General features: G+C 54.5%; 9 protein-coding genes across 9 annotated transcripts in view; 4 read left to right on the top strand and 5 right to left on the bottom strand.

Annotated features, from left to right (window-relative positions):
* Positions 1–255: 255 nt before the first annotated feature.
* PUNSTDRAFT_16499 (uncharacterized protein) lies at positions 256–653 on the bottom strand (the record flags this gene model as incomplete). The annotated part of the gene is made up of 2 exons (XM_007385352.1): positions 256–518; positions 572–653. Coding segments are annotated over 2 exons (345 nt in total), but the record flags the coding sequence as incomplete, so codon positions are not given.
* An 855-nt stretch (positions 654–1,508) lies between these two features.
* On the top strand, positions 1,509–2,857 carry PUNSTDRAFT_89207 (Mov34-domain-containing protein). Its single transcript, XM_007385351.1, has 5 exons — positions 1,509–1,545; positions 1,594–1,621; positions 1,677–1,907; positions 1,965–2,143; positions 2,199–2,857. Exons 1-5 carry the CDS (start codon positions 1,522–1,524, stop codon positions 2,748–2,750), a joined length of 1,014 nt encoding a protein of 337 aa, XP_007385413.1. The 5' UTR covers positions 1,509–1,521; the 3' UTR covers positions 2,751–2,857.
* Positions 2,858–3,033: 176 nt separating this feature from the next.
* On the top strand, positions 3,034–3,782 carry PUNSTDRAFT_18529 (COX4-domain-containing protein; the record flags this gene model as incomplete). The annotated part of the gene is made up of 4 exons (XM_007385350.1): positions 3,034–3,295; positions 3,409–3,543; positions 3,602–3,688; positions 3,745–3,782. Coding segments are annotated over 4 exons (522 nt in total), but the record flags the coding sequence as incomplete, so codon positions are not given.
* On the bottom strand, positions 3,746–5,102 carry PUNSTDRAFT_104626 (ras-domain-containing protein). The gene is made up of 5 exons (XM_007385349.1): positions 4,917–5,102; positions 4,799–4,865; positions 4,645–4,746; positions 4,291–4,583; positions 3,746–4,235 (listed from the first exon to the last, which is right to left on the bottom strand). The coding sequence occupies exons 1-5, from the start codon at positions 5,037–5,039 to the stop codon at positions 4,161–4,163; spliced, it is 660 nt and encodes a 219-aa protein (XP_007385411.1). The 5' UTR covers positions 5,040–5,102; the 3' UTR covers positions 3,746–4,160.
* Positions 5,103–5,322: 220 nt separating this feature from the next.
* PUNSTDRAFT_126960 (cysteine proteinase) lies at positions 5,323–9,818 on the bottom strand. The gene is made up of 9 exons (XM_007385348.1): positions 9,569–9,818; positions 7,400–9,502; positions 7,120–7,335; positions 6,935–7,060; positions 6,641–6,881; positions 6,527–6,583; positions 5,641–6,468; positions 5,445–5,580; positions 5,323–5,373 (listed from the first exon to the last, which is right to left on the bottom strand). The coding sequence occupies exons 2-7, from the start codon at positions 9,476–9,478 to the stop codon at positions 6,245–6,247; spliced, it is 2,943 nt and encodes a 980-aa protein (XP_007385410.1). The 5' UTR covers positions 9,479–9,502; positions 9,569–9,818; the 3' UTR covers positions 5,323–5,373; positions 5,445–5,580; positions 5,641–6,244.
* Positions 9,819–10,705: 887 nt separating this feature from the next.
* Positions 10,706–13,266, top strand: PUNSTDRAFT_70531 (cytochrome P450; the record flags this gene model as incomplete). Its single annotated transcript, XM_007385347.1, has 17 exons — positions 10,706–10,835; positions 10,888–10,985; positions 11,045–11,098; positions 11,157–11,203; positions 11,312–11,349; positions 11,399–11,496; positions 11,551–11,646; positions 11,694–11,770; positions 11,835–12,084; positions 12,141–12,234; positions 12,287–12,426; positions 12,477–12,511; positions 12,565–12,594; positions 12,648–12,881; positions 12,936–12,997; positions 13,049–13,131; positions 13,189–13,266. The coding sequence occupies 17 exons, from the start codon at positions 10,706–10,708 to the stop codon at positions 13,264–13,266; spliced, it is 1,644 nt and encodes a 547-aa protein (XP_007385409.1).
* Positions 13,267–13,803: 537 nt separating this feature from the next.
* On the bottom strand, positions 13,804–16,547 carry PUNSTDRAFT_144669 (uncharacterized protein; the record flags this gene model as incomplete). Its single annotated transcript, XM_007385346.1, has 16 exons — positions 13,804–13,864; positions 13,920–14,083; positions 14,136–14,260; positions 14,313–14,401; positions 14,450–14,528; positions 14,594–14,613; positions 14,664–14,705; positions 14,759–14,806; positions 14,863–14,899; positions 14,949–15,010; positions 15,068–15,111; positions 15,166–15,286; positions 15,342–15,650; positions 15,706–15,825; positions 15,875–15,960; positions 16,017–16,547. 16 exons carry the CDS (start codon positions 16,545–16,547, stop codon positions 13,804–13,806), a joined length of 1,938 nt encoding a protein of 645 aa, XP_007385408.1.
* A 1,748-nt stretch (positions 16,548–18,295) lies between these two features.
* PUNSTDRAFT_121324 (uncharacterized protein) lies at positions 18,296–19,448 on the bottom strand. The gene is made up of 3 exons (XM_007385345.1): positions 19,339–19,448; positions 19,227–19,272; positions 18,296–19,165 (listed from the first exon to the last, which is right to left on the bottom strand). Coding segments are annotated over exons 1-3 (429 nt in total). The 5' UTR covers positions 19,341–19,448; the 3' UTR covers positions 18,296–18,784.
* A 1,513-nt stretch (positions 19,449–20,961) lies between these two features.
* PUNSTDRAFT_53512 (uncharacterized protein) overlaps positions 20,962–21,358 on the top strand; it is a 2,538-nt gene continuing 2,141 nt past the window's right edge. Inside the window, exon 1 of the mRNA XM_007385344.1 lies at positions 20,962–21,067. The gene's annotated coding sequence lies outside the window, so the exon portion shown is untranslated. The remainder of the gene's footprint in view (positions 21,068–21,358) is intronic.

Below are 21,358 nucleotides of genomic sequence, written 5' to 3'. Positions count from 1 at the left end.
CGCGAGAGCAGCACTCAATCCTTGCCGGCCTACAATATGGTCCACCCTGCTTCCTTCTTGCCGCATCCAAGTCAGGAGTAAATGCCGCCCGTCTGCACAGTCAGTCATGCTGTTGCGAGATGCGGAGCTGGAGGAGCGTGGAGGATTGCTTATGTCGAAGAATTTAGATACGGCAGAAAAGGGGATGGGACCGCCGAGAGCGGGGAATCCTTCGGGATGTGGGAGGATGTAGTCATCGCAGAGATAGTCGACGGATCCATACAAGGCCAGAAGGGATTTGACTTGAAGCGACGAGTGGAGAGCGAATTGCATGGCAATGTATAACCCCGCGGATGTTCCCGCTAACATGATGGAAGAATTGTCTAGAGTCACGCCGGGAGGCAAACGTTCTGATAACGAAGGCGAGCTGAGCCACAACGAGAGAGCTTTCACATCTTCGAGCTGATCGTAGGAGGTGTACGGGAGAAGAAGACGATAATCGGCAGCGAGGAATAGCCAACCCCGCATCAGTGCGGCATCTAGTAATCCCATTGACGTGAGTGGTACGGTGCAGAGTAGGGAAAGTGCAAACCTTTGAGCCAGGTGGGGAAGAAAAAGTCGTTCCGACTACCATAGACAAGCCCACCAGCGTGAAAATAGAGGATGCCGGGAATGTTGCCCGTCAAATTTGGTACGTACAGGTCAACATCGATGTCTAGGCCATCGACGCGAGAGTAGGTAGCAGTGACGGGAGCGGAGCACATGCCGAAAATGCGGCTGGTGTCTCGATGAAGAATGGAGTTGCGTAAGAGACGGCAGTCAAGGACAAGCAGCAGCTCCAGGAACAGGGTGCAGGCCAGTGTGCGATATGCTCACGTTTCTGAGAAAGCGAGGTCGGCAGAGGACGGGGCAGAATAAGGTACGCCGAACTATTTCCAGCGTGTGTGAAGGCTGAGAGAGAGGACGGGTCTTGGAAACCGCGGCCCGAGCAGACACAAGCTGCTAAAACAAGTAGAGCCAATCCTTAGCAGCCGCTCCGGCGAAGCACCAATATGAGTATGAATTTGTGTGGTTCAGAAGAGCATATCGGACGTGGCCTAGAACCATCCTCAAACGAGCCTCTATGAGATTCCGCCGATGTGTTGCATGGCGGGAACGGACTGAGCAATCATATTTTGGCTTGGTAAACCTGGTCTAGTCCCGCGCGCACATAAGTATATCACAAGCTGGCTGTGGCGGATCCCCTGTCGGGAGGCGAGTAATGATCGCGGGCAGTGTTCGTCCCCTTCACGGTGGCATTTGCATGTTTAACAGTCCAATGAGTGAGAGCCCGTCAGATGTGGTTACCCGGCTGTTTATGTCTGTTGCCTTCATTTTCAAGACGATGGACCGTCGGTCATGGAGGACCGGTAAGATTCAAATATTCAATATTCAACCCACGCATATGGGCTTGCGCATTATGTAGCACAGCCACCAATGAGTGCGTGACGCAGCTGACGCGTACGCGTCGACCTGCATACTTCCTCCACCGCGTCGTTCACCATGGTTGCAACAACGACAGAGCAGGTGCGTGTTTTGGCCGTATTTGAGGACACTCGCTAATATTGTGTACAGCTAACGGCCCTTGCCGTAACGACCGTCGGTAAATGCGCCATCCACCATGCATGTTTGCAGGCAAACTGACATTGCCATCACAGTCGTACATCCTCTGGTCCTGCTTTCTGTTACCGATCACCACGCCCGCTCTGTCTCCAGGACATCAAACAAGCGCGTAATTGGCGTATTACTTGGCCAGGACAATGGCAAAACCGTGAACGTCGCGAACTCGTTCGGCATCCCGTTCGAGGAGGACGAGAAGGATCCGAAGACGTGGTTCCTCGACCACAACTACATCGAGGGCATGTTTGAGATGTTCAAGAAGGTGAATGGTGTGTACCTAAATTGTCCAGCCGGGATGTACCATGCTCATGACATTATGTACGAAGCTAGGGAACGAATGATCGGCTGGTATCACACAGGCCCGAAGTTGCGGGCATCCGACCAGGAAATCAACGATCTATTCAAGCGATACATACCCCGACCTGTCATGGTCATTGTGGACGTACGACCAGAACACGAGGGTATACCAACAGACGCTTACTTTGCGGTGGAGGAGATCAAGGATGTCAGTCGTCTTCTTGGATCGCTGATAGAAGTGGGGAACTAAGACGTCGCTGCAGGACGGCACAGAAGTTCGGAAAACGTTCCTACACGTTCCTTCCGCCATCGAAGCCGAAGAGGCAGAAGAAATAGGTGTCGAGCACCTACTCCGAGACATCAAAGACTCCACTACCACCACCCTCTCCACCCGCGTCTCGGAGCAACTCGCCTCTCTTCGTGGGCTGCACGCAAGGCTGACGGAGATACATCAGTACCTCACGCAGGTGGCTGCTGGTACAATGCCCGTGAACCACCAAATCATCTACCACCTGCAAGACGCCCTTAACCTCCTACCCGACCTTTCCGACGATGCACTCGAACGATCGTTTGCGTCAAGTACGAACGATCAGCTTTTGGTCGTCTACTTGAGCAGTTTAGTACGAGCTGTCATCGCCCTTCACGCCTTGGTTGACAACAAAGCTACCATCGGACGAGCGGAGGCGGAGGAAGGGAAGACCCCGGAGGAGAAAAAGAAGGACGCAGAGAAGGAGAAGGATAAAGACAAGAAGAGTGGGGAGAAAGAGACGAGTTTGGAGAAGGGGTCGAAGGGGTTGAATGAGAAGGGGTTGTGAATGTAATTGACGAGCTGTGGCTTTCTGTAATCCCGCTCTGGTTTTGCGCCATTCCGGTGCCGCGACCGTATATTATACTGTGACGCTGCGAAACCCCAGCTGTCGACTGCGACCCGGTCGTCCGCCTGGATTGCGTCTGGAAGCATCGGCGAAAGGCCGTTGAGCGGCTCCTCGCTTACGTAATTTAACCCGGGCCAATCCGCCAACGGGCAATTCGTTCCTTTTCGTCGCCATATCTTCCGTCTCTGTTTCCCCCCTCCGCCTCTTAATTACCCCTCTCGATATGCAAGCCCTTCGCCTGGCACGCACCGCGGCCGTTCCTGTCGCCCGCCGCCGCTGCCTCGCCACTGCGGCCGCGCCGGGCAACCACGCTCCGACTCATGCCCCGTCCTCGACCGCGCGCCAGCAGAGCATGATCCCCATTTCAAACGTGGAGGCTCAATGGGAGCAGCTGAGCGACGAGGACAAGTTGGTCGTGCACCAGCAGCTCGAGGAGCTCCAAAAGCAGGACTGGAAGAAGCTCAGCATCGACGAGAAGAAGGCTGGTACGTGGGATGTCATTCGGGTGTGCTATTGGAAGGTCGCTGACGGTATCCTTCATGCCTATGTGACTCTTTACGGTGTTATCCACTGTTGTGGACGCGTTCGCAATGAACAGCGTACTACGTCGCGTTCGGGCCCCACGGACCTCGTGCTCCCATCAACCCGCCTGGCACCGTACCCAAAATCATCGCGGGCGTGTCGGCTCTCATTGCGGTCAGCGGCTTGGTCTTCGTTACCGTTCGCTCGCGGGGTGCGTCCATTGTTTTCGACTTTGTTATTCGAGCGTGATGTTAACACCCATTTTACAGCGCCTCCACCGCCAAAGACTCTCACCAAGGAGTGGGAAGAGGCTGCCAACGAGCGGGCAATCGAGCAAAAGATCAACCCTATCTCTGGTGTGTATGAGGCATTATCGCGGCATGACATCTTCCTTATGTCTCCTGCGCTCTAGGCATCTCGTCAGAGGGTTACAAGGGCAAGGGCTTCGTTGTCTCCAAGGAGTAGAAACCTGGCAATGTATCCCTGCACTCGTTTTTTATGCTAGAAGCAAGACATCTACACTAATCCATTGTGTGCCGGATATGGTCGGCGCAATCCGGAAGCGGACGCGTTTCACGACATTCTGAAACCGGGTGATTGGACGGGACGCGCGAAGACGGAGTCACCACTGTTGCTCCAGCATGAAAGGTCTGAGTTCATTTAGTTGAGGTCAACTGTAGGCACGCCTCTTGGAGCGATACACGGCCTTATCTCCCCACACATCGGTTACAAGCACCTACAAGGTATCTATCGAGAGTGCTACAAACACATATTATATTGGTACATCCATCCGAGATCCATATGGGAAAGGAAAGACATGGCTGCATGTTATGTGCAGCACCCCTGCTTCGGCTGTGGACCGTCCAAGGCGACGTTAGCTTTCGACTGCTTCACGCCAGGAGACTGTTGAAACACGTCATCAAACACCAGTCAAAGAGGATACGCGCGGAGAGCATACCCTGTCGTCTTCGAATACACCCTTGCGAATCTTATCCAAAATATCCTTGCAAGCTTGCTCAAATGCAAGGTCGACGTTGTGCCCGGACTTCGCTGATGCCTCGACGAACAATAAGCCTTCCTCCTGTGCCCACGCCTCTGCCTCTTCTGTCGACACTTCTCGCTTCTTCGCGGGAGGTCCGCCCTCTTCTGAGTTGTCGCAGAGGTCGACTTTGTTGCCGACCAGTATGCAAGTGAGATGCGGGTCGGCGTGTTCGCGAACGTCTGCTAGCCACGAGCGACAGCTCTGGAAACCTGCGATAAGTGCAAAACGTCAGCCACGTCTTGAACGTCGAAGGACAAGACCCTTATGCACTCCGTTTCGACGTCACATCGTACACCAGCAAGCAACCTGCTGCACCGCGGTAATAAGAACGTGTTATTGCCCGGAATGATTCCGTGCCAGCCGTATCCCAGCCTATAAGGTGCCGTCAGTGTACTTCCGGCTTCGGACGACGGGGCCAACTTACACTGTAGTTTAACGATCTTGTTCTCCTCCGGTATGGTAATGAGTTTGGACCCGAACTCCACACCCAGCTAATCGTGAATAAGCGGTCAGTTGGACTAACACGAACAATCACTTCGCACCGTAGGGTCTGGGTTCGCCAGGAAACGCTGGTCCGTCAATCGTACGAGCAGCGAGGACTTGCCCACAGCGGCGTCCCCGGTAATAATGAATTTGAGCACGTAGTGCCAATTTATGCTTGCCATCTCCTCGTATGTTGCGCAATAGGTAGATGAAGGCAGGGGTCGTTGGGCAGATTATAGAACAAATTATCCAATCGAGGCGTAAGTCCGAGTCAGAGATGCAGATAATTCAAGTGCAGATAATTCAAGCAATAAGTAGAAAGCAAGGAGACGGATGCGAAGCAGCGCGCTGCCATGACGGCACATCGTACAGCCCTTACCTGCCCGTGTCTAATCACGGTCGCACAGCCTAGCAGACTCCCCTTCAGTTCCCGATTGGCCTCCCGACGCCAACCGACATTTCCTTCCCCACTTCAACGACGTCGACCATGGCCTCCACCTGGCGTCAGCACTTCACGTTCGTACAACTACAGACTCGACCTTGCCTGTGAACTGACCCATGGCTTCCTTTGCCTACCATATGATTAGTTACAACAAGTACTCGCAAATTGCGGCTCGCGCCCTGCGTCAATCCCTCAAGGAGTCCGAGCGGGTCAAGGCTGAGAAGCACGGCCTCACTGCGCTCAGGTATCAGAAGTGGGAGAACGGACATGGTGGCCAGCAGGTGCGTCAATGAGTCTAGTATCTGTAAGAGGAGCAACTGCCAACGTGTTGTGTGCTGCAGGTGTACTTGACCCCGCCTGAGGAGACTGGTCCTCCGAAGTCAGCGGCGGTCTAGAGCGGGACAGGATATAGAGCTGGGTCGGCATATGTATGGATTCGCATTGCCAGTAAAATCAATACCTCGCCCAGTGCTAGGCTTTTGGGCGTCGTGCGGAAACGCGACTGCTCTCGCAGTTTCGAACTTCGAAGTGGTTGATGTTTCCGGACCAAATCCTCGTTCTCCTTTGAAGGCTAGGTCTGCTCGGACACCCAGTTATTTCCCTCAATTTCTTGCAACCTCTGCGTGACTCTCCTACGAGCGCACGCGTGCGGTTTCTTTCGGGCAAAATCAGACTCTCGGTTTTTTAACATGCCGGCGAACTAGCACGCGCTCGAGAACGTCGCAATGTCCTCTATCGTCATTTGCCGCGGATTTGGTGGAGTTGTCGACCGTGTTTTCCATCCGGGCCATCAGGCGAACAGGATGAGCTGTGAGATTTAATGCGGATCTGAAGGGCAAAGTGATTGCTACAGTACAACTATTGTGGGACGAGAATGTAGCGGACAGCATAAAAACTATTACGAGATCGAGATCGTGCACCGATTCTCCGTGCATTTATCCATGATCATGTCCGTGGTCCACCGCTGACCTTGCGGTAGAAGAGCAAGTATGCGCAACGATCGTCACGCTCCTGACCACCGAAGACGTCCTCTGGGCGGATATCCGAGACGAGCTCGTCGTCGATACGTATCCAGGCCTCGCGAGGTTTTGTGCTAAGGTCGCGGTTGGGATGAAGGACGTCGAGTGTGTAATGACCCCCTGACGCGGAGAGGCCGTGATGATACACCACTGAGAGAAAGGGGATTCGATGAGCGACGCAAACAAGCAAGAACACAACAAAATGTACCGCTGAAGAGCTTGTAACGTGCGGGTGGGCCAGCTCTTCTGGTCGGAGCGATGATATCTGAAAATTCGCAGCATCAATATCCTGTAGAGATTGTTGGAATCTGATGCGCCCCACCAGCAGGAATAACCAACTCCGGTTCGAGGGCAACCTTCTTCCCGATCTTCACCACATCGCCCACTTTGGTATCGTACAAGAATCGCTTCAGGTGCAATACCAGGATGGGCGGCAGCGCGTCAATGAGAACGTGCTGCGTGGCATCTACCACATAACCCGGGCGGGTAGGCAGGGCGATTTGCACCGGCTGGGGGTGAGATAGATGTGCGAGCGCATCAGCGATCGTATGGACTTGCTCGCGCTGATCACAAAGTTCAGTCGTTGTTGCGAAATGGCACATGAGGATCAACGAACCGAGATGTCGAGCTGCAGCTCCCGCCAATCCTCGACAATGACCGAGTCTTTCTGATGGGGGGCGCGTAGCGTTGAACGGAACTTGCCACCGAATAAGCGTGTAATCGGGGATTCTGTGCTTTTTGTCTGGTCGAGCATGTACTGAACAACTTCCGCCAACCGAACGATGAATAGGTACTGCTCACTGTACGCGTCACTACCGACCGGTTCTTCTTGCCGACCTCGAGCCAGCCATCTTCGTGCTGCGAAGATCCAGCTACATCCCGAGGTTCATCCGGAACAGCGGGGCTTGCTGCCGCATTCAATTCAGGTGCGATCGAGTGCAGGATGGACAGAAGCTCTTCCTCGAGCGTGTCAAGGTAGAACCCAAAGAACTCTTCTGCGTCCTCTTGGTGACCACCCTTATTATGACAGACAGGTTTATGAATTGAGAGCCCGATATTTGAAAGCGTAAGGGGCGCGTACCGTCATTCCACCGAACCTTTTCGTCGCTCTCACCACATCATACACAGTGCTCGGGATGAACGAATCCATTGCCCAGTCCTCGTCTTCGCCGTCCATGCTCACCTCCCTCCCCTTCCCGCTCTTCTTTCCCTTACCACCTTCCCTCCCCCTGTCTTTGTCTTTTCCATGTCCCTCCTTATCCTCCGCCGGCACAAACTCGCTCAAGAACTGAACTGTCGCTTCCACGAGCGGCACCGGGCTCTTCTTCTCATCTTTCTCCTTCTCTCTCTCCTTACCAACGACCGGTCCGTCGAACGCAACGGTCGTGGGCAAATATTTGCCCAGCTCCCTGAACAACCTCCAGAAGGGTGGGCAATAAACGAGGACCTGCAACACCGCGTTTGCAAAGCACATGTTGCCCGTGTTGATCAGGCCCCTCGGCCGTATGCGGGGCGGCGACGGTGGGCCGTATGCATTGCCGTTGAGCAGAGCCAGAAGCGCGGGTTTGTGAGCCGCATAGGGAGACGATGACGGAGATCCGTGCGCAGAGCCAGAAGAAGACAGCGCAGAGGCCGGGATGGAAAACCCAACTACGGATGACGTGGGAAGGGTACCGGGCCTGCGATTACCGGAGGCATCAGCAGCGGGGCGGAGTAGAGATGCCCAGGAAGAGGGCTTGGGCTTAGGAGGAGCTGCTGCAGGAGCGGGAGTAGATATTCCAGAAGACGGATCAGGAGCGGCGGGGGTCTCGGAGAGTTTGGGCGGGGAATCATTCTCGCTGGTTTGGGCTGAGGGAGCAGCGGGGTCGGAAATATCCTTGCTCTGCGCGGCGGGTGCCTGAGAAACAGAAGTGGCGGTTGATACGGGAGAGGCGGGCGTCGTAGCTGTTGCCTCCGTCTCAGTAGCGCTCGACGAGGGCAGATTGGGAGAGGCATCCTTCGGTGTGAACTTTCCGCGGACGGGGACCACAGTAGTATTGACATCAGTTAAAACATCGTCTTGCGCAAGAGCCGGACCCTGAATGGCGTGGGCTGTCCTAAACTGCGGAGCTTCAGCAACCACAGGAGTCAGAGGGGGCGTGCGCGAGGTGAGGGCCTTCTCAACCACAACCGGGGGTGGGCGGGCTCGAGGAGAGATGATAATGCCGGGAGCGGAGGTCGGATCCGTAGGCCGCCTAGACCAGAGCACCCAACCACCGATGTCGGGATTCGGCGATTGTTCGTCCGCAGCAGGGAGTGTAGACCGAAGTTGGACATGGTTCTGTTGCGGAGAATCAGGAACGTCGGGAGAACCGGGTGGAGGCGGCGATGGCTGCGCCTCGGGAGCGTCCTCCGCCTCTGGCGGCGGAGGCGCCGCTTCAATATCCGGTTCTGAAGGCGGCGGAGGGTCAGGTTGCATGACTGCATCTTCGGGGCCAATCCCTGGCTGATTGGGAGCGGATGCAGCCTGAGACGCCTCATTTCCGGACAGTGGCGACGGGATTGACGCCGAGGATTCGCCAGCAACTGGTGTCACGGTTGGATTAGTGGTCGGTTCAACGGGTTGGAATAAGCGAGGGGAGGAAGTCTGGGGCGACGATACTGGAGGAAGCATAGAGAGTTGCTTTGGTAAAGGCGACAGGGGTTGCTGGGATACGTTGTGCGCCGCCCAGTACGGGCTGCCGTTTTGCTGGATAGGCGTGTGTGGATGATGCGGGTAAGGAGCGCCGTTCGGGGCGGGATATGGCGCGACGGTCGGGGAGTACGGGGCTGGGATAGGTGACACTTGTTGCGGGTGGGGGTACTTGTGCTGATAGTGAGGCACACGGCCTTGTTGAGGTACAGGAAGGTACGGTGGCGGGTGCTGGTGCTGGTGCTGGTGCGGCAAGTGTTGTCCGTGTGTTTGCGAGGAGTAACGTTGGTAGCCTGGTGCACCGCCGCGGTAGCCACCGCGTCCGTGAATGCGACCCGGCGAGTGCGGGGGTGGTCCTGTCATATCTGGAGGTGGTGGGGCATAGTACGCATATGGGTTGGGAACGTATCCATATGGCAATGGCGGCGGAGGATAGTAGGGATTCGTTGACGGCCCTGCTTGCGGGTAGGGCGGTTGTTGCGACGACATGGCACTCAGCCTACGTGCTGTGCACTGAGGGTCGACCAAGGCGAGTCATCGGTGAGCAGTCAGACGATCGAATTTGCATGACCCTCCTACCTCAGAAAGGTCGTGACGAGCTCGGCAGATACAAAGACGCCGAGATTTCTGGCGCCAGAGCTTGCTCAAGGCCGGCGGACGCGTGTTACAGCGTGCACGAAAGTTAGCCCACTCCCGTTTTCTCCAGGGCGCGATAGACGACCCTTGCGAAGTTGCAGCCCGTTGTTGTCCAAATCGCTGAGTTGTTCGGACAGAACGCGAGCAGTTCGCCGAACACGCAACAAAGGGTTGTGGGCAGTGGTGGCGGTCGAAAAACCTGGGGCCTCGTGTCCCGTTCTCTCTCTCGTGCACGCGCCATCATCTCCCTCGCTTCTAGCGCCTTCACTGCGGCTTACTGCATCCTGGCCCGCGATGAACCCATACTTGTACTCTTGCGGATAGTTATCAGGATGCGCGCATTCAGCAATAGTTGGCAGACCAACGCGAGATGCATATGTGGATGTGCATTTCCTTGTCAACACCCATCCCGGTAGTCTCCACGCCCATCAATCTGAGCCAATCAGCTTTTCGTCGTCCTGGCTATGCCATACTGTATGACGGTTCGACATGCTCGGAATGTTGGGAACTTCACTTTTGCATCCTGCGTGCGATGTTTGTACCGGTCTTGGCTGCTAGGACGGTATCTGCCTCCGAGCCTTCATACGGTGATGCTACCATTATAGTTCGGAGGATTACTAATGCCAACGAACAGGAACAGCTCCAACTAGTTTTGGAAGCCGGCAGCCTTCCGGCGTATTCCCCGTGTATCTACTATGCATGCGATGCCGCAATGCCAATCGCGTCGGTCACGCGGTCCTCCTAGCAAGACCATCTTCTTCTGGACCTTGTTTCTCGACATGGAAGTCCCGCTCAGACATGCCCACCTCCCACAATCAGCTGTCCTATCCGCTGCCTTCCACCTTAGAGGCGGCGCGTCCCCGTTATTCCGCATGCGTGTGACGCGGAAGCAGGGCGGCTTCTCTCTCCCCACGGAGAGCAGCTCTTCGTCATATCTTGCTTGTCTTCAGTCCGGGACAATCATGCCGTTCGACTATGGGTCTTACGCGACCACCGCTTCCGATCGCAGCTATAAAAGATCGCCGCCCTCGTTCTCCACTAGAACTTCGACGATCCACTCATATCGTGCTGGACACCACGATGCCATCGCCTGTACTAACAGCTTGCTCGGTGATAGCTGCGGTGGGCTTGCTGAAGCTCCTCTCACGCTTTATGGCGCGGTCGCCGCTGGACAAGCTACGCGGTCCACCCAATCCTTCTTTGTTGCGAGGTATCGACCAATCTTTCATATACACGGTGTCCAAGCTCACCAATGTCCTTAGGAAACGTGGATGAGATCACCAACATCGATGGCTGGGAAATTCATCGCCGCCTCAGCGAGGAATACCCGGGCGCTGCCAAGATTTGGGGCCCATTTGCCGTACGTGTACCGTGACCCGTCGACTATCCGCACTCGCCCATCGCTAACGCGGACATCAGAGTCGACGCCTCTACGTCTCTGACCCCTTGGCACTGTACAACATCTTAGTCAAGGTTAGTAAAAACCTTGAACTATGTTGACACGTTCGTAATAAGGCACGTGTACGCGTAGGATCAATATGTTTACACCAAGGCCTTGGATAGAACTGGTGAGTTAGGGTGAATCAACTATCGGAACTACGAAACTCTTAACGATTTCTTCGAGCACAGAGTCAATAAAGCGTATGCCTGGCGTTACACTCGTGCTGACGCATGGAACAGAATAAGCGCGCTCGTTTTCGGTCGAGGCCTCCTGTCCACTTACGGTACAATGCTTCGACAACCAGATTGTCCAGAAGCTGATCATCTTCACAGGACATAACCATAAACGCCAGCGCAAACTGATGAACCCTGTCTTCTCCATGGCACATATGAAATACATGATTCCCCAGTTCTACGACGTCTGTCATCAGGTCGGTCACCCGTTCCTACAAAAGTCATGGCGCTTTGGCTTAGGTTAGTTCAAGTTATGCGACGCGCTGACTTCTCAGCTGGTCGGGGGAGAGCGGGAAGTCGATATCCTGGTATGGATGACAAGAACTGCGATGGAACTCGTCGGACGGGTATGCACTCACATTTGCATGGAAGCTAGCCTGACCATATTCCACAGGCTGGTCTTGGGTACTCGTTTGATCCCTTGACCGAAGAAACCAGCAACCATTATGCTGACGCGATTAAGGCCTTGGTGTGCGTTGCTTGAAGTCTCACCGTTCGGGAGTTCAATACTTATGCAGTGTTCCTAACTTCCTAGCCCTGTTCTCTCCACATCCGGCCGGCTTCGGGAACTAGTTCCCTACTTCACGGCGCTCAATACCCCTTCGCTGTTCAAACGAATCGTGCCGTATATCCCGATCAAGCGTGTTCAGCGTCTGCGCTACGTGACCGAGGCTCTGGAGAAGGCGAGCCGCGAAGTGTACAATGCCAAGAAGGAAGCACTACAGAGGGGCGACGAAGCCGTCATGCAGCAGATTGGAAGGGGCAAAGACATCATGTCCATTCTTGTGAGAGGACCGCACTCCTCGCCGAGTATGACACGGGAGCTGACGATGCTCTTAAGCTAAAAGCCAATCTGGAAGCGGACGAGAATGATCGATTACCGGAGTCGGAGGTCATTGCTCAGATGTCAACCTTGGTCTTCGCTGCCACTGATAGTGAGTTTGTCGCGATGAAATTTGCCAACGATCGCCGATCGATGTTTAACAGCGACTACCAATGCGTTATCCCGTATACTCCATCTGCTCTCGGAGCATCCCGACGTGCAGCAGAAGATGCGCGATGAGATACTCAAGGCTCGCCAGGCTCAGGGTCATGAACTCATGTATGAGGAGCTCGACGCACTGCCGGTATGTCCAAACCACATCAGATCCCATCAATATGTTCACTGTGCACGAAGTATATGGATTCCGTGATTAGGGAGACACTCAGATTGTCCGATTCATTACTCTTGACCCAGCTTGCAGATCTAATGCCGTATCACGTAGGTATGCCCCGGTTCCGACGCTGTTCCGCACGTAAGCGCAGTTCATGTCCTGATGAAGAATCCTTCACTGACAAGGTTCGTAAGGGCTACGAAAGACATGGTCCTCCCTCTTCTCAAACCGATCACATCCGCGGATGGCTTTCTACTGCACGAAATCGCCGTCCCGCGCGGAACGACTGTTGTTGTGAGCCTTCGGAATATTAACCGCTCGAAAGAGTACTGGGGCGAGGATGCCCATGAATGGAAACCTGAGAGATTCCTCAACCCTTTGCCCGCCCAGCTGCTCGAGGCGCACGTACCCGGGATTTACTCCAACATGTGCGCAGGCCTTATCGTGTACGATCAGGCGAATGCTGAAAATGGACTACTTAGGATGACTTTCGGTGGAGGCGCATTCTCTTGCATCGGGTTCAAGTTCTCCCTGCTTGAAATGAGTGCGTCTGTTGCTCAGGTTTGTATTGAGATCGCTGACAGAACAATCGCAGAGGTAGTACTTGCTCTGCTACTTGAGCGTTTCGCGTTTTCTCTACCCAAAGAAGAGATCGCATGGAAGATGGGGGGTATAATAGTGCGTCACGCTAATTTACGCGATCCAACCGCTCGAATACTCACAGACCCTATACAGTTCCCAACCGTTGCGGGAACACAGGGAGCTCACATGCCCCTGCGCATGTCCCTCCTCAAGAATGTCAGCCCATCGTGATGCTCCGGAAGCTTTTCTGCATGCCCGCAAGCCCGCGATTCGTAGCTGCCGCCCCTCCCCCGGGGTTCGGTTTTTCAAGTGATCGTACACAGTGCTGTTATAACATGTACCATAGTCAGCCGGGAAATCAGAGATCGATGAGATTGCCAAATCATGGCAACGCCTTCGCTGAGGATGCTTCTACATTTTCCGGTGTTCGAAGGTCCATCGTGGCTGTTATAATTCATGGTTAGATACGGTTATAGGGACCCGCTCTACTATGCAATTAGGGTGTTCTACAAACTATACGAGCTTTCACGAGTAATCTAACGCTATTATCCTGAAGCATGCGGCAGCGTTACAATGTCAATCTTCTTGGTTATCATGACAAGAGCGTCCCCAGGAGCGTAGCCGCCACAGCAGTCCAAGTGAAAAGTGGATGCGAAGCATCGTATGTTGAGATTGCAGGGCTCTTTGACGACTGCGATCCTGTACTGCTGTTTGGGAACACGGTGTTTGCTGCGATAATCCCGTTATGACCGATTTCGAAGATTCATCCTAACCAGACTTACGAGTGTACTGTGATTGATTTGTGATGTCCGCCACGAATTTAGGCAGGCTGGAGTAGGCAAAGTGAACAAAACACCGGATCCATATATCGAACAATCACTTACCTTCCGAGGAATGGTTCGTATGTGGACGGCTGGGTATCGTTTGTTGTCCCATTCCAACACCATGTATTGTAGCATTCTTGACATTGATCGCTGTGGCTAAGACCCGACCTTTCGACGCTGCGTTTCACCACAGCGCACGCGAGGCACTTAGGCCAATCGGAAACCTGTGTTAGCCCTGTAAGCCGTGTACGCCATGACACATCAAATTCCGCGAACCGTGTCGTTCAGAGTCGTGCTATGAAATGCGTTGTTGAGAGCACCAAGTGACTCGCTGTGCTCATAGGACAGTTTGTAGGTCGAGGTGTTCGCAAAGTAGGACCATGGCCATGAAGGGATGTACGCTAGTCAGCCGCGTCAACACTAAGGTTGGCAGCCTTATAAGATCATGGTCACCGATAATGGGGGCAGTCCAGTTCGCCGAAGCATTATAGTTAGTCACGTCGGACGCGTTGCAGCCGAAGAATGTTGGACGAGAGTTGAGTCTGGATGTATGTTATACCGAGCTGCAACGAGGATTTATATCAACCTACCCGAGGTTAACCCAAGAATTCGAATTGGTGGGCACGTTCGGCATTGAGTACTTCTGTGAATTATACATCGTGCGGTTCCCTGGGGCACAGGTCAGCTATGATGGTGAAGGTATATTGCGACCTTATCAACGCTTATCAACGCACAAGTCGCAATCATGGCAGTTCTGGGGTGACTCGATTAACAAACCACAGACACTAGAGACAAGCGACGCACCCGTTGGGATAGCTGTAATCGGTGTCTGCCGAGGAATCGTACCTACCGGGCGGTCAGTGAGCACCGGAACCATCCGTAACTTAGCGACCACTTACGCCATGACGAAGTCTACTTGACGATCGGGGTTCAGAAGCGGCCATAGACTATTCAATCAACTAGTCGGTACACATCCGGCTTGATGTTAATACTCAGGACTTACGGGATATTGTCCAAAGCCTCTCCTCCATCGACAAGACCTGGTTTGCGTGATCAGATAAGAGCCCATCTGGGAGGGTCGCGACTTACTGATCGACTGATTGCCTGCAATATCGTTTTGTTGTGGAAGATACCCGTACCACGGGTTCGGGCTATAGACGAGATGAGCTGTTCGTCATTCGCCCTCTATGATTGAGAGGAAAACAGACTATGGGGCGATGTCATTGTTGCTCGCGGAGAGGCTACCTAGGATCTAAACGAGACGTAAGAAAGCGCGTTCTGTGTCCTGCAGAGAAACAAGCCCCACCTCTTCGATGGCGTCCTTCAGCGCCGACTGGATGACACCAGACGTTGAGCCATCGTCGGTCAGTTCGATCAACGCTTCATTGAAGATTGTGGCTGAGGTTGCAACCGTGAAACCGATATTACTAGGGTAAAACCAAGTGAGCTTTACAAGTGATATTCGATTGATGCTTCGCATACTCGAAACCAGAGACGCATTGGTTCTCGGCAACCTTGCCGTCATTGAATTTGGTCCCAACTTGGTCAATGGGTACAAATGCACCAGTTGTAGCGCCTAATCCGTTCCCGCCCAGTGGCTCGAATGAGCCAAATTCGTACGGGTCGAACGTGAAGATTGAGGCATTCTGTCCTACGATGAGTTGCCCTGGCTCTCGCTCGAGCGCGACAATGATAGGATATGGCATTTGCTGAGCCCGAAAGGTACTCGTGTTACGGATGGCACCGCCGAAAGTAGTCGTGGCAGCATGATCGGGATAGACATTACTATCGCTGAGATTTGGCTCTGTTTCAGCATTCAAGCTTGTGAAATGACCGAGTTACTAACAATAAGTGATAGCTGAGAGCTCGCGCCCACAGGTCTGTAATGCTCGTGTCAAATCCAGCGTGTATCTTATCGAGCACATCGGCGACAACGTCCGAATAATACTCTGCAGCGTTGACAATCCTTTTGATGGCATTAGGACTGCGAGTATTTCAGAGTGAATGTTTCATACCCAGATGGAGCTACAAGGCTATCTTCCATGTTCCAAACATTGCTCTCGAGGTAGTAAGGCGATGCCATGTCCGACGCAGCAAAACTCTGGAGCTCATGCATCAGAAAATATAAAATATTATGGGCAAAATTGCAGGTCTTACAGTAACAGCCCAGCTGCCGCCGCTCAATCCGGCCATGTATATACTGCTTTGCAGTAAACCAGCGACAGATGAATCGTTCCGCGAGTCCAAAGCGCTGATGCCCCCTGATCCGTGCAACATAGCTCGGTAACCGCCTCCGGAAATGGCGATTGCAACGCGAGGCACCGTATTGGTGTTGCTAAGCAAGTCATCCAAATTGTCCAGGGTGAAGTTGGCGTTGGTGAAGAACGTTTTGAGTGAGTCCTTGGCATTATTCAATCGCCCTTCGATGTACGTCGTTTCGTTCGTCGAAAGAGAGGTAGCTGGTCGTATGTAATCATGATCGGACGGAAAGGGACAGGACTGGTTCGTCGCGGGAGCATAGGATGTTTGGCCGTCGGTTGCATTAGCACGAGCGTAAAATTTCTCGTAGCTCCTCTTGACGATTAAGTTCTTGAGCTCTGCCTGCTGAAATTTGGTGATAGAGGCGGAAGTAGGATAGGACAGAAGCGCAGCGAGACAGGCAGTTTGTAAAGTAGAGTGGACACGCATATTCTTGACTGCAGGTCGACTAGGAAGGATCTGTAAGCCGCACCAGTTATATGGCCTGCGGGTGTCCAAACGCAGCGGTCGGCGGGCGACATGCACCGGCTGACGTCATCCGGCGGTAGCGGCGGCAGGTTGATTTTGCAGCGGAGACCGGACGTTTCGGCGACTGCACTTGTACAGTAAGACACCGGAAGTCAGCAATGTCAGAGACATTTGAAACGAAAAATTAAAAGTCTTGCAGGAGCCAATGAAGATGATGATGACATTTATATCCACAATATTGACGTACCTGATCGACGTTCCGGCGTCCGAAATGGGCGTTACGCTTGCATCCGCTAAACGTTGAACGCCGGGCGATGGTGCTCAACCAGTGGTCCACGGTCGCGCGTCAATGGCAAAGATAAATCATTGGGCATTCAGTTACGCTATGATAATACCCAAAAGCTCCTAGTTCTCGAAGGCGATGCGATCTCCGTGTTGGACTATAGCTGCTGGGGTCGTACACGATTCATCAGAGCTGGTGTGCTCCAGAGTACAGTAGACTGAGAGGCCGAGCAGGGCGGTGGCAGTCAGCTGGACTGCTGCCAGAAAAACGCAGTGCGACCAAGCGTGCTGGACAAAGAGTTTGGCATCAATCCGAGATAGCCGAAATACCGACATTGCCTGAAACATTGAGTCGGCATCACCAGGGGCATCGAGAGCAAATAACAACTGGGACCTGTCGTGAACCAGACCCGGTGCTGACGCTAGCGGAGCCCATAATGCACCTAAGGTCGGTAAATGTGCAATCTACGCGCGGGGGGGGGGGGGGCGAAAGATACCTCTAGATTCGCAGTCTCTGGTGGATGAGTAACCCATCTTCCCAAACCAGCCGGCGCACGCCTCCCGGGCATGGCAGAGCCCTGCGTTTTGCATGTCAGTCAAATCCTCGGACGGAAGTCAAGGCACGCAACAGTCTCCGAGAGGCCCTGTTCAACGAGGGCTCCCCGTAACGTGCTGGCTTCGAGCTCCACCCCGATTACACCATGCCAGGGCCCATACGCTGCCGCATCCGACGCCCACTTGTGTCATGGGACCGAGCGACACGTCGGAAATCGTACGACTCTCCACGCCCGATCATACTCGAAGGCAAGGGAGTCAATGCGCCGAGTTCCTCAATATAGAAGCGACAAGGGCATAACAGGGCACGCACTGCGAAACGAGGTGCAAAAAGTCGTAAAAATTCGAGTCGTGGCGCGACGCGTGGCATCGAGAAGCCCGTCGGGGCTTGCCTCCGTGTAGAATTGACTCGATAAGCTCCCAGTGATAATACCAAGCGCGGAGATGTAGCTGTCTAGCAGTCTTGCTCAATACAGCGTAGTCCATGGAGTGGAGATGCGAAGCTTGTTGCGTGGTTGCAGTGACCAGCCGGAGGTCGCGACAGGTTGCATCCTCCGTCGTGACGTAACGGATCACCTTTCTTGCCGAATATGGTCAAAGCGCAGTGTCACACTGTGATGCACGCAGCCCGACGACGCGTATGCATTCCGAGACAGTGAGAGCAGCATTCCTCTATCGGTGTCTTTCGGCAGTCTCGATGCCACCATATGGATTTCAGTGGGTGTTGCTGCGTTCCTTTGCCCTCGGACAACGTGCCCGTATCGAAGACGACGTAAATATGATATGCGTACTTGAGCTGCTGTACCTGACATCTCCGCGGGGAGATTGCGTTTGGGACCCTTCATGCGTAGCACGATGAGGATGGTAGGGGTAAGAGTTGCCGGATCAGCATCGATGCGACTCCCAGGACCGAAAAGCGGTACTCCGAGTCCAGATGTTGGGTCCGTAAGCATTAGACTCGGCGTAGTCGTGCTGGTGGTAACGGGTCGATGGGCAAGATTTCGGCGAGTCGGGGTACACGCCACGCATGCAAAGCGTTCCGGTTCGGGTGATCGGGATGGTGGGTCAAGGGGAGCTAGACCATGAGTGTAGGTGATAGAGAGGTAATACAGCGGCGCTGACCACGGCCTGCCGTTGCGCGAAGCTCTAGCCCTAGGGGGTTGAGCACCATGCGTGGATCAGGGAGTTGTTGCCGGATCCGCGCAGAGATCGGACAGCTGAAGCCAACCTGGCAGGCAATTCCCGAGTAGGATGTTCCCTGTCGATGGATAATACGCCCCCGCCGGGGACGGATGCAGCTGCCGACTTGAACAATAAGATTAGATGGCCCCTATCGAGACATGGTAGAACCACGATATCCATCAGGCGGAAGCACCGATGACAGCGTAGGCTTTCTGAGTTACGCCGAAGTATGCCACCAATATCCGACGCTGATCACGTATCTGTGGCGATGCCTCGTACCGGATGAACGTCGGTTCATCCGAGGAAGGTGTAGAATAAATCCCTTCCGATGATCTTGCACGGATAAAGCATAGATGGTGCTGGATAATCCTCGAGATGTGTTGCACGAGGACCGCAGCGCTGCAGTCATTTCGCATCGGATAGAGGCGAAGGCCCGTGAGTTGCCGGAGTTCACCGCTTGGCCGCAAGTGGACATAACGTTCACCGGGCAAGACGGTCAAGTCAAGCCCTCCGGCGTACAAACCCGTGGCGGTGAGAGTCCCGATGCGGTGGCAAGTGTGCTGGCAAAGAAGTAACTGATGGGAAAGAGAGAAGGTAAGTGAATCTTGAGCGGAGACAAACGGGATCCGTTGCAGTCTTCCTAATGCTCTGCTGACATTTCATCTTCCTGTCCATGTATGCTGATTGGTAAAGGTCTTTCAGAGAGGGCTGCTGCGGGCAATAAGACGCGTACATTTGTACCGTGAGGTAGCCTGAAGGTGGTCAAGAAGCAAATCGATCCCTTTCCGATGACCACGGAATGGGCTGTAGACCCATGCGCATAAGCCAAGGGGACAAGGTAAGATAGGATAAGATGAGATGGGCCGATGGGTAGATGTGGCTGTGCGACACGATCCGGGATCCGTGCTTCTGTCTCCTCCTCCCTCGGAGGTGCGAGATGGGACGGATGAACGGCTGTGCTAATGAGGCACGCATGAGGAGACCACAATTATGAGCTTGCGGGGTACCTGCATACAGCAGCTTTAGATGGAAGCCTGATTAGCAAGATCCGGTGGTCTGAGTCACATATGATCGCGCAAGCAGCTCCTATGAAGGGCGAGGCGGGACAAAGGCATCTTCGAACCCTGTTATTCAGCCTCGCAAGGCGCGCGCTCGGATGAGTCAGGGTCAGAGTTGGAGGTGCAATATGTACGTGCTGCTATGATTGGCCATCTGAATGGGAGGACAAGCTCTCGGGGCAAGCAGGAGCGCGACGTTATCCCGATGGTTTACGCACCGTGCCGATGCAAAGCGGGGATAGTGTTGCCGGGCGTTGGTGAGGCCAACCCGGGAAGGACAGGAGGGGCTAGCGAATGAGAAGCTGGCGTCGGGTGCACACCAATCCCGAGCGGGCGACCCACGAAAACTGCCACATAGAGCAGGCATTCGCCCACGAGGAGGCGCAAAACCCACAGGATACCGCAAAAGGCAGGCATGTGACGCAGACCGTGACGTTCGGTCAGGCGCGTGTACAGGGGCAGGCATGGTCTTTTCGGGCCAGCTCCGAGTGTCCAGCATCCCGCACAGAGGCAGGCGGGGCGCGCGAACGGGCCGAGGAGAGAGCACATAGCGTCAAAGGTGCTCGCAGAAGCATGGGTGCAGGCAAACACGCCTGCAGAAGATTTTGCTGTGTTCACTGCCAGCGTGCGCAACGCGACCGCGTTGTCGAAAATACGGACGGGCATGTGCGTTACGGGCTTATGGTGGGGACGGGGACGGCTTGTGACCGCGCGCAGCGTGAGTTTCTGGCTGGATTCGGGCGACTTTTGCGTAGGTTCAGGTCGCGAGGGTGGGTGTTGCGACGCCCACGGAACGATGGGCTCACGCATGTGCCCGCCGGGGCATCCCCGGCCGGTCATACGGTATATTCGAGATGCATCGTCGGACACAGTAGCTGAATAGGATGGCGTCCTGGTATCTGAGGAGCGCCAACGTGACGCACTGCGCGCGGATGATGAGGTTACGGGGGGATTACGCAAATCAACTCCGCAGGCGGATGATATCTGGACGGCAGGAGGATGATAGAGGTCATCGGCATGCGGGGAAATCTTGCTGGTTCGGAAAGATATCTATCTGCATCGTGTTCGTGCGGGTGGGCCGAGGCTGACGCAGGAAGTAGGCGATAGTGTAATCTGGGAGTCTTTCATGATTCATCGCCGCAGGCTTCTCTTGCCCTTTCAGCCCGGCTGATTCGGAGCTCTCGCAAGGGCGACCGTAGTGGATAGCTGTATATAAACCGCCGGCTGACGGTGCGATGCGGATCGCCATCCCCTCCCCCTGTCCGCTGCTGTAGCATACGCACACCGTCCCAGCGTGTGACCGCGCGTCTCACTGTCACACTTCGGCAGTAAAACACCTTGCCTCGCGTAGCAAACCTCCCCAGGCTAATCCTTTCTGGGTTCCCAGCCACCCATAACTACCCCCCAGTTTTCTCCGAGACCCACTCCTCCTCCCTCCTCCCCCATGACCCGCCACTCACTCGAGCTCGTCCGCTGGCCCTCCGGTGGCTCGCACCACAAGGAGGGGCAGTACGCGCCCTCCTCCAAGCGTTCCGACATTTCTCGGTTGCTCGACCCGGCCTACCTCCCTGGCCCCGTCGCGAGCTCATCGTATTCTTCTGGCGCGTCGTCGTCGCTTTCCCATTCGCCCACGCGCGAGGTTTACGTCGACCACCGGGGCGACCTGCACGACCCCGACTACCGCCACTTCCCTCC

Source organism: Punctularia strigosozonata (assembly GCF_000264995.1).
Source record: "Punctularia strigosozonata HHB-11173 SS5 unplaced genomic scaffold PUNSTscaffold_9, whole genome shotgun sequence".
In the NCBI taxonomy this organism is placed as follows: domain Eukaryota; kingdom Fungi; phylum Basidiomycota; class Agaricomycetes; order Corticiales; family Punctulariaceae; genus Punctularia; species Punctularia strigosozonata.
Note: the sequence above shows the minus strand (reverse complement) of the source record. Positions and strands in the feature narration are given on the sequence as shown.